Raw genomic sequence first — 10,616 nt, 5'->3', positions numbered from 1 at the left:
GTATTTTTAAACAGTATTAAGGCTCATCTGTCGATTATACATACATATATATATATAAATTTATAGTTTATTTTCTAAGATGTACTACAAAATGGAATATCATAAAGAAATATCTGGGAGTACAATAAGTAATTGGAAAACCACACTAAGGAGGGAAATTGCACCGCCCAAACACGTCATACTATAACAGCCAATGATTGTGAGGTTTAGGGAAGCATTTCGAAGTCTGCGTAAAATATATATTGTTAGTGTGTTAATATAGCGGTGAATTGTAACACGCACGTAGGATAAATTTGGAAGTGCTAAGTTTTTTAGCTGTTTATTAATACAAGTTGTAGAAAGAACAAACTTATTATTACTATGGCTTCAGCGAATATGTCGCACATATTATTTAAAGTGATATTTGCGACCCACATCTGTTTTGTGATTATTTCTTTATTTATACAGTGGACACATGGTAAGTTATAATATAAGTTATACTAGCAATAAATTATAAATAATGCCGGTTTATGTACCAATGCCATTAACCAATTAAAAGTCTTAAGTTACAAATTAAAACATTAACCTTGAGTATTATAATACTAATAGTAATTCACTATACCGTACAGTAATAATACTAGTAGAGGTAGTAGTATTACTATAAAATTAGTAGTCTAGAATAACTAACCTAGCTATACTTATACTAGTAGTAGTAGTAGTAGTATATTTAGTAATATCAGGACTAATAACCTATTCACATTTTACAGTACAGACTAACTCACTACTGAAGCCCTAACTTAAAAGTTAAGTGTGTCAGCTTGTAGACTGAATTATTATTTTGGAAGATGTGACTGAGAATTCCTATTTAGCTCTCATTTAATTTTAAGGTAGTGTCTGTGTGAACTTACTTTGTACAATAAAAGTAAAATTGAAAAATTCACTTAAGGTTAACGTTAACAGTTAAATTACTTACACTTACTTTAGCTGTTATTCATGATTTTTGAAAAATAATTTTAGTAATGTGAACTGTAAAAAGAACTGTTGACAGTAAAATACAACAATTAGTGTTACTTTTCTAATAGTGATTAATCCATGGGTGCAAAATTGAAGAAAATTAAAAGGAGATTGTATTAGGTATTTTAGAGAAACATGTTAGATAAGGAAAAAGCTTATTTGTTTCTTGGAGTATGGTGGAAGTAGAAAATGAAGGTTTATCGTGGGGAAAACATTCTTTAGTAACAAGCTGTATGTAGGATCTACCTCATTAAAAGGAAAACTTCATTCAGTATTGTATCAGGAGCATAGGGTAGAGGGAATATTAAGTTTTTTGGGTGTGTGCTCCTTTGTAAACAGTATATTACAGATTAGGTTCCATTGCTACCACTTTGGGTCATCAAATCTGTAAGATGTGGATATTCATGAATAGGCCTGCATTTTACTGAATGAGTCTTTCTGATGCGTATGTTTTAAGTAATAAATATAACTACAGGTTTCACTTTTGACTAGAGGGCCACTAACATGGAATTCTTCTACATGCAAAATGAGGCTAAAAAATTTGTCTTATCACATTGACAAGCCAAACCTTTATTGAGCAACTGAGGTGTCAACACACTAGTAACCAGGTTCAGGCCTACTTTACTTTACTGCTCAGTCATGAAGTAAACAAAGGATAAGAGCATTGTTGGTGTCATTTACATTGCACCGTTGATGAGTAATAATCACAAAATTAATGTAGTAATATAACTCAGAAGAACCTCCGAACTACTACTTAGTGTTAATATCAATGTACTAGTGATGCTCCCAATTGTGATGTTCTGGTTTAGCATAGCTAGTATACATGTCTAATGTGCCACATTTATATAGGGTGTTTGAAATTTCACTTTAGAAACTTGATATGTTTTGTAGAATTGTAACAATAACTTGTTTAATCTGAACCCAACTAGCAACTATGGTAACAAAAATGTATTTCATCAATTAAATGTAGTTGTTCAGTCTTAGTAACACTTTTCAATATGAAAACCAATAGTACTCGAGTATTTCCATCAAAATTTCAAAGCTAGTGAAATATGATTGTAATTATTATACTTGTTATAAGACATCAGTATTAGGGCTTTCATATTTTGTAACATTACAAGAGTGAACAACACTGTTTGCCATATTCATTTCCAGTACCAGCTTTTATAGGTGTTCACCACTAATGTGTTGTATGGCAGCTGATCTCATGAATTATATATGGAAGGAAGCACATAGCCAGAAATGAATATGGCAAACACATTGTGGCTGATATAATATTCACTCTTCTTGAAAAAACACTAAGGCACTGAGTGAAGAACATGGTATTAAAAAAAATAATAGGCTTAATACTGATATCTGATGAATAGTATAATTAATTATTATCATGATTTGCCAGCTTAGATAAAGAGTTAACACAGTAGCAAGTGCTACAAGTAAAAATTAATTTCTATGTTTGAAAAAATGGCAGAATATTTATACATATAAATCGGACAAATTCTTAACTATTAACATTAACTACATGAAATAATTACGATACCGTTAACAGTTAGATTTGGAGAAGAATAATGTTGCCAGTGTCTCTGAAACTGAAAGTTAAGGTCAAAGCTTGTTATAGCACATAACTTAGGTTAGTAAAAGATTGAACATTCTCCAAATCTTGTCATAAGTAACAGTGGTAGTTATATTTAAAATTTGATGAAATCATTCATAGCATTTTATTAGTGAGAAAATATCAGTGTAGATGAGTGATTTAGCAGTGACAAGTTTATCAAATTATATAAATAAATCACTCAATCTTGATTAATAATAGGTCAGTGTTCGTCACATCAATTTACCTGTGCTAATGAAAGGTGTATTCCCATGACGTGGCATTGTGATGAAGACGACGATTGTGGAGACAGATCTGATGAAATAAACTGTGGTAAGTTTGTTTAATGTGTCTCATTTTACCTGCTTACCCTCCCTTTTGCGATGGGCTCATTATAATATACACGATATTATTGATACTATTTAACTTTTAATGCTGTAAGGGTATCTTCACAAAATTTGGTAGACTTTTAGTAAAGATTTACAAGTCTTTTATACATAAAAAAATCAGATTTTTTAATGAAGTAATTTTATTATAGATTTGTTTGTGAAAATATTGCGCCTGTTTCGTCACCAGTGCAAAAAAATATTGTTTGTCCCTAAAATCTCAAGTATTATTTGTGTAATATTTAAAACATCCTAAACGCATTTCGAATGCTCGTTTTCAGTAAAAACTTTATACTGTTCTGGGAATAGTGTTTTGACGTTGTAAACCGAGGGACAAGGGTGTGGGTGTAGTTGTTGAGAAAAGTTGACTAAAGGTAATTGAGTACTACATTCTCTTTATAGAAGGTAATGAGTAGGAAGTTGGTTCCTTGTGTGGTACTAATTAGACCCAATCTAAAACTGCTCTGAATTGGTTACCTTTTGTAATGGTCAGGGTGGGTGTTATATATTTAGGCCTTAAAATATCGTAGGTCAGTTGGTAGAGAATTGTCCTTATGACACTAATGAGTTGAGTTTTGTGTTCAAGCTCTGTTTAACCCTTTGGATATTATAAATAAATATATGAAACTTGACATTTATAGCCTTTTGGTGCAACAATCGGGTATACCTTACAGTGACACAAAAACTTTTCTCATAGGGCGACAGTTGTGATACTTGGACGCCCTTGAATTTCCTGCCTTAGTACCACGAGCAAATGTGCAACTAGTGGATATTGATATTGAAAAAAAGACCAAACTCTAAATTTCATTTTGTTAGTGGATAACTGGCAATTTTTGAGAACCTATTTGAAATTTAATTACACACTTCAAAGGGTTATGGTAGATTTTGTAGTATCCTGATAAGTCAGTACTAACATAATCATACAAAAAAAAGTGGCCAAATGACGAGTAACTCGTGCTTGTTAATAAAAATTGACAAACATGATAAAATAATTTTAAACCAATTATAGAGTTCACCTTTTTTTTTAGCTAGCAATTTTAAACTATGTATCCAATAATATTGATTGTCTTAGCTGCATTATGATATCAATTCTTTTACTCATTTTTTGTAAAACAGTAATTTTTTTGGGGGCTGCTCTTTTATTTTCTTACAGCCAAGCTATTTTTGTTAGACATATCATTTTGTTAATAACTACAATTTATCTCATAAATAGAATTCACCATTAACTATCTACCTAGACATTTATTAAATAATGACAGTAAAATAGGCATCCAGTATCTTTCAACCTTCTGCTAGTTGGTAAATTACAAACAAAATTACACAGTACACTATAGTGCAACCCATGAAACAATGCAAACAATTAGAAGCAAATGGACATTTACTGGAATAGTCCTTTCTATTCCATGAGAGAAACAATCAGTCCAATATTCTCCATGAGTACACCATTGTAATCAAAAGATGAGTTAAAACAGACATGTCAAAATCAGTTTCCCATGTCCCATCAACAACCATCTTACTCTGGGCAAGATACTGCTCCACACTGTCATTGTATCAATTTTAACTAGTTTTGGTGACCATCAGCCCCAATACTACTTATTAATTCAGGTATGCATAGCATGTGAGCAACTATTGCACTTCTAACTTCAAAATGCTGCTATTCAGAGCCAGTTACTATATTAGACATAGCTTGAAAAAGGCAGTTTCCATCACCTTTAATGCTCTTTAAAGATAGAACATCTGGTAAAGTTAAAATGATGTTTGATCCACATGTTGAAATGGAAACAGGTCTAATACATTACAAGCTTGTCTCTGCCATTCAGTTATTGACATAATGGGCATATCAAAAGCAGTTATTTATTAGTCTGTTAGAAACAGCTTTGTACCTCTTCGTGTAGGAAGTTAACAATGGGAGCATGGGTCATCAGACATGGGTCGATATTGTGGTGTTTATTTATGTTCCACTGGCTGCATCATCAGTCAGTGAAGAGTTAACCCATTAATATTAAATGCAACAATACCTGTGGGTTGCTGCAACAGCAACATCTATCAGTTACCAACTGAACCCATGCTTTAATAGTGTCTAGTAAAAAACTCTTACCAGTACTGCCAGACCCAATAACAAAAAGCCATAAGTATTTTGGCATTGCAACCCAGATCATCATTTGCTTGGGCCTTTATGGTGGTCTTGACCTTGTTGAACACACTCAGTTGGTTCTCATTCACATCTACTTGTTCATCATGCTGAATGACATCTTCAAATTTTACCATAGCATTGTGTGCCTTAGTAGCAACGTAGTGTAATGGACCACCAGGAGGAGGGCCACTGCTTTGCTGTTCTTTGCTTACATCTTTGGTGATGTTCTTGAATTAGTTCACGTACTTTCGTTTCTGCTTCTTGAAAACGAGACAATTGGTTATGGTATTTCAAACCATACAACAGGCTATCTCTACGAGCATTAAATGTCTCAGTGTAATTGGAGTAGTCTCCTATTTAAGCTATGGCATTTTCTCCAGGACTTAAACAACAACAACATTGAATAGAAGTATTTGTAACATACCAATTTAGAATCATTGTCTTACCTACAAATTTCAGATTCTTATTACCCTCCGAAGCTAACGACACTGCAGGACACTTTCTGGCTACCGATTCAACAACACTCCAAAGACACAATTTCTCTCTTTCAGGTCTGGGAAAACCAAATTGACAAACATATCTAATCCAGATTGTTTTTTGTTTTTTTTTATCTTAAGCAGTAATTGTTGCAATGGTGAGACTGGTATTTTGATACTCTTTTGTGCAATATTGGATTTTCTCGTTTTGGTTACAACCAGGAAGATTTTTGCCTGCTGAATCAATACTTTTTCATATTGGTTAGGCTGAGCAATTTCTGAAGGAACTGGGTCAAACATTAAACCGTTTAACATGCAGCGTGGCGGAAGTATTCATGTTTGGAATTTCTCATTAAAGTACCTACAGATGTGTCCCATAGGCAACCCATCATGAGGAGCAGGTTTTCTTCTACGTACTCCTACAGCCATTCACAAACATCACCAGTGATCGAGTGGGTGAAGCACTCCAGTTGTACACATTCAACTTTGTTATATGACATGCAAAAATACTCAGCATGCTCTAAACATTTCTTGTGATACAAGGTAAAAGCTGTTTTGAAAGTTTCAATAATTTTACTTTCATTCAAACTTTCACGTGTACCACATAATACTTTTTACTTACCTACTGTTCATTTGCAAATTCCTGCAATGCATGTACATCACCTCTTTGTAGTGCACGGTCTATTTTGTAATCAGCTCTTCTGACACTGTATAATATATTGCTTATCTTCTTGATAATCAGATAATGAGGTGATGTAAAAATAGCAATTTAGAGCCACAAACATTTGAGTCAAGGTGGCATTGTCTGTTGTTCCCTTTTTGATATGGATTATGCATATCTGACTGTACAATCATCCATTTGTTGAAGATATTGCCTGGCATTTAGTGGAGTACACTTACCAGTGTTAGCGAATATGGTGCATATATCCTCGGTTGCTTCAGGAATAGATATTTGTGGACAATTCAGGACACATCCAAGTAGCAGCCCCATTCCCACGAGCACCCTCGTTCTTTACAGTAAGCTTCCTTTATAAAATATTTCCATCTTTGTCAAAAGCAGCACCAAAATAACAAGTTTCTGCCAAAAATACTCCGTATGTGTATGCTTTCTCTACACACGATTTTGTTTGTCTTACTGTTAGAAGTTGCTTCAGAGGCCTTACATAATGATGTCATCACCACATTACTTAAAATGTTGAAAATTTTTAATAAATTCATGCTAATAAGTCTCTCACTATTGCAAAGAAGATTTTACTAAATGCTGTGTCAGGTCTTCTTGATAGGCTTGCTTCATCCTGGCAGGAAGACTGAATCTTACTCGCCTCTCCTCCCATGGCACGGATGTTTTTTTCTTTTTTGGTAATGTGGGCATCATTGAAATCCCTCATGCCTTTAGGACAAACACACAAGAGATCCTTTCAGTGTGCTTTATGTGACCAAGGGATCATAAATACCGGTTCAATGAATTCTCCAGTTTCCTTATTTAAGATCTTTCATTGATCTCGAGGGGTGGTTAAGTCGGGACAATACTAACATATAGGTTCCTCTGCTACCACCTCATCCAGAGATCATATCTTTACGATTGCCTTGCTTCAGAAATGGAGTGCATATCTTAACAGTCAGGAATTCCACGGTCTGTGCATGGACAACAGGGCTTCCCTACACAATGTTTATCCTTCTTGCTCTTCAAATGGTGATGCCTTATGGTCTGGGCTTATTAAGGGGAACATCTTCAGGCTTCACTCCAACAATGCTTGCTCTTCCCATGAGAGGGCACTTGGTCCAGGGCTCCTTGTTTTCAAATCTTGGATCTCCTTTATCAGTAGCAGATCGATTGTCTCAACACAACCAAATTCTCCCAACAGAATAGATGCTACATTACAAGGTTTTCTGTTGGATTATCTCTCCTTTTGGAACACTGGTGAATGGTGGGTTGACTACTCATTGGAACACCCAACTACTGGCAATTTGGTCTTCAATACTTCACCTTCGGGCTTTGGCATCCACACTTATTTTTTTATTAAGTGAATCTGTCAACATGGTTTCACTAAGGAAAAATCTTGCCTTAAAAATCTGTTTACATTTTTTTGAAAAGGTTACTGCTTATGTAGATGAGGGTAAGGGTGTAGATTTGGTGTATCTGGATTTTCAGAAAGCATTTGACAAGGTGCCACATAAAAGGCTTGTAAAAAAAATCTTTATAGATGTGGGGGATTAGTTAGCAAATTGGATAGAAGAATGGCTGGATGGAAGAAAGCAGAGGGTTGTTACAAATGCAAATTCAGTTTAGCCAAACTGGATTAATGTCACAAGTGGGGTACGTCAGGGCTTAGTCTTAGGACTTTTGCTCTTATTGATTTACATCAATGACATAGATGAAGGAATAATCAATAAATTACTTAAATTTGCAGATGATATTAAGGTCTTGGGTGTTGCTAACTGTGAAGAGAATGCTGCTGATTTACAAAAGGATTTAGATCATGTAGCGAGTTGGGCAAATAAATGACAGATGAGTTTAATTATAATAAATGCAAGATAATGCATTTGGGTTATCATAATTTAAATTATAAGTATAATTTGGATGGAAATAACCTTTACAGTGTTATGAAGGAAAGGGATCTTTGTGTAATAGTCGATCAGTCTCTAAAGCCATTCAAGCAGTATGCTGTTGCTAGTGGTAGGGCAAGCAGATTTTAGGTTGTATCTACAGAAACATTGAATACAAGTCTAAAGAGGTTATAATTTCATTGTACAGGTCACTGGTTAGGCCACATTTGGAATATTGTGTTCAGTCTTAAGCTCCTTTCCATAGGAAAGACATTGAATTGTTGGAAAGGGTTACTAGAATGGTGTCTGGGATGGAGGGGTTATCATACCAGGAGAGGCCGAAATCTCTCAAATTGTTTTCTCTTAAAAAAAAGAATTGGGGGGGGGGTCGTGATTGAGGTGTTTAAAATTGTAAAAGGAATTGATAGTGTTGATGAATCATCTTTTTTCATATTTAATAGTGAGAATAGTAGAACTAGAGAACACAAATATATATTTTGGCAACATTGGAGTCATCTTTGGCTGAGACAGTTTCATTTTTCAAACAGGGTGGTTGGCCTTTGGAATGTGTAGAGGCAGTAACTTTAAGAGAGTTTAAGAAAAAGCTTGATAAGTATATGAATGACACGGGCTGGCTTTAAGATTTTTTTTTTATTCTTTTAGTTTAGTTTAGAGGATGGAACAGCTGAGATGGACCAATAGGTCCTATGTTGTCCCAAAACATTGTTATGTTAAATGGTTCACATCTGTTTTTGTTAATGTAATGGCTACTATCTATTATCATTTTATATTTATAGCAGTATTAAGATGGTTGTAATGAATAATGAATCAAAATAGAAACACAGAACCCAGCTTTATACATCTAGTAATTTTTTTTCTGTAGGCATATTCTGATTTTGACCCATAGTAATAATAATAATATCAGGTCATCATCAGATAAGATATACATATTAATTATATATTAATATAAATGTGTGTGTGTGTGTGTGTGCTTATTAATAACATTAATTTTTAATACTAATCTATACACTCAACAAGTAATGGATAATATGCTGGACATATTTCAATGAAATTGCTGATGAAATAGGGAATCAAATCTTAACCTCAACTATAGTGTAGTAATTTCCTGTTATATGTATGTCAGAAATACTGAATTCCATGAACTCAACAGGGTGCGACATGTTTATCAGACACACCCTCTTAAATAGGATTGGAGGAATGGAAAAAAAACTGGTGACCCAACATAATTTGTAATAGTGACAAAAAGCAATATGATTTGGCAAGGTTTCAGTGTAACTGGTAATTTTTTCTCCTTATTAATGGTATAATATTCGGGGAAGATTTAATAAATGATTAACTCTGGAATTACCAAAATGAACCTTCATCTCTTTTAAAGACGCATGTAAGCTATGTATTTACCAAATAGCTTATGGACCCATGAATTTGTTAGTTCTTAATTACACAAGTCACACACACACACACACACATACATATATATATATATATATATATATATATATATATACGTACGCACACAAAACAGCAACAAAAAACTATTAATAGTGTAATTAATCGTACTAATTAGTGCTTGGGTATTTTGTGTATTTTACATGAAGTGAGTGATTTTGAAGTGTTTTTAATTTGTACTGTAAAAAGTGAACGGGAAACATAACTGTTTCAAAATTACAGTTATTTCTGTACTCCATTAGTCAGTTGATATCTGTTAAAGAAAGTGCAATGAAAAAAAAATCACTTTTATATTAATTTTGAGTAATCTCTTTTATTATTTATCCTCAATCTTATATTGTTTTTGGTTTGGCTGCTTGGATAGCCCTATTCTAATCATTTATATCTCCAGCATTACACTCATTTCTGTAAACTATCATTAGACTTAATTTGTCTTTGTAGTTTTATTTAGAAAGCCATTTTGTTCTTTGCTTCTCCAAACACCAAATGATATATGTGTGTGTGTGTGTTATTTTGTTATATATTAAAATACTTTTTTGTGTTACTTTCTCCAGATTAAGGACAAAAATAAAGCATGCAATTGGACAGAAGTTGTGCATATATGATAGTAGTTTCACATGCTTAGTATGTATGTTTTCCTAACTGCTTTAAGGGAACATTGATAAAGCTTCCTGAGAATGGAAATTCTAAAGATTAAGTTTCAACAGAATTAATCTCAACAACTGATATTTTTGTCCAAAACCCAGTCATGTCTTGTTGGTTATTATTTCATCCTAACTGGATTATACTTGCTGAGTACAGTACATAAACTATAGTATTTGGTTGCATTTTGTAAATTTTTCCTGAATTGTGCAGCGAAATATTTAGTGGCCAGGTAGCACCTCAAATAAGATCACAACTGAATTTTGTTTTATTATTATATATGAGTTAAATATTTTGCTCTTATTAGTGAGATAGATTACCCAAAATTTTGTTTTTGTTAGTGTGTGCAAGATACAATTAAAAAGGTAAGGTTTTTTTATTTT

General features: G+C 33.4%; 1 protein-coding gene across 1 annotated transcript in view; it reads left to right on the top strand.

Moving 5' to 3' along the window:
• The first annotated feature begins 255 nt into the window (after positions 1-255).
• The window catches only part of LOC106472273 (low-density lipoprotein receptor-like), a 50,413-nt gene continuing 40,052 nt past the window's right edge, over positions 256-10,616 (top strand). The window contains exons 1-2 of the mRNA XM_022400869.1: positions 256-457; positions 2,804-2,914. Of these exons, the coding sequence (XP_022256577.1) occupies positions 361-457; positions 2,804-2,914 (208 nt within the window). The 5' untranslated portion in view covers positions 256-360. The remainder of the gene's footprint in view (positions 458-2,803; positions 2,915-10,616) is intronic.

Source organism: Limulus polyphemus, unplaced genomic scaffold (assembly GCF_000517525.1).
Source record: "Limulus polyphemus unplaced genomic scaffold, Limulus_polyphemus-2.1.2 Scaffold5208, whole genome shotgun sequence".
NCBI classification, from domain to species: Eukaryota; Metazoa; Arthropoda; class Merostomata; order Xiphosura; family Limulidae; genus Limulus; species Limulus polyphemus.
This window is presented reverse-complemented; position numbering and strand designations above follow the sequence as displayed.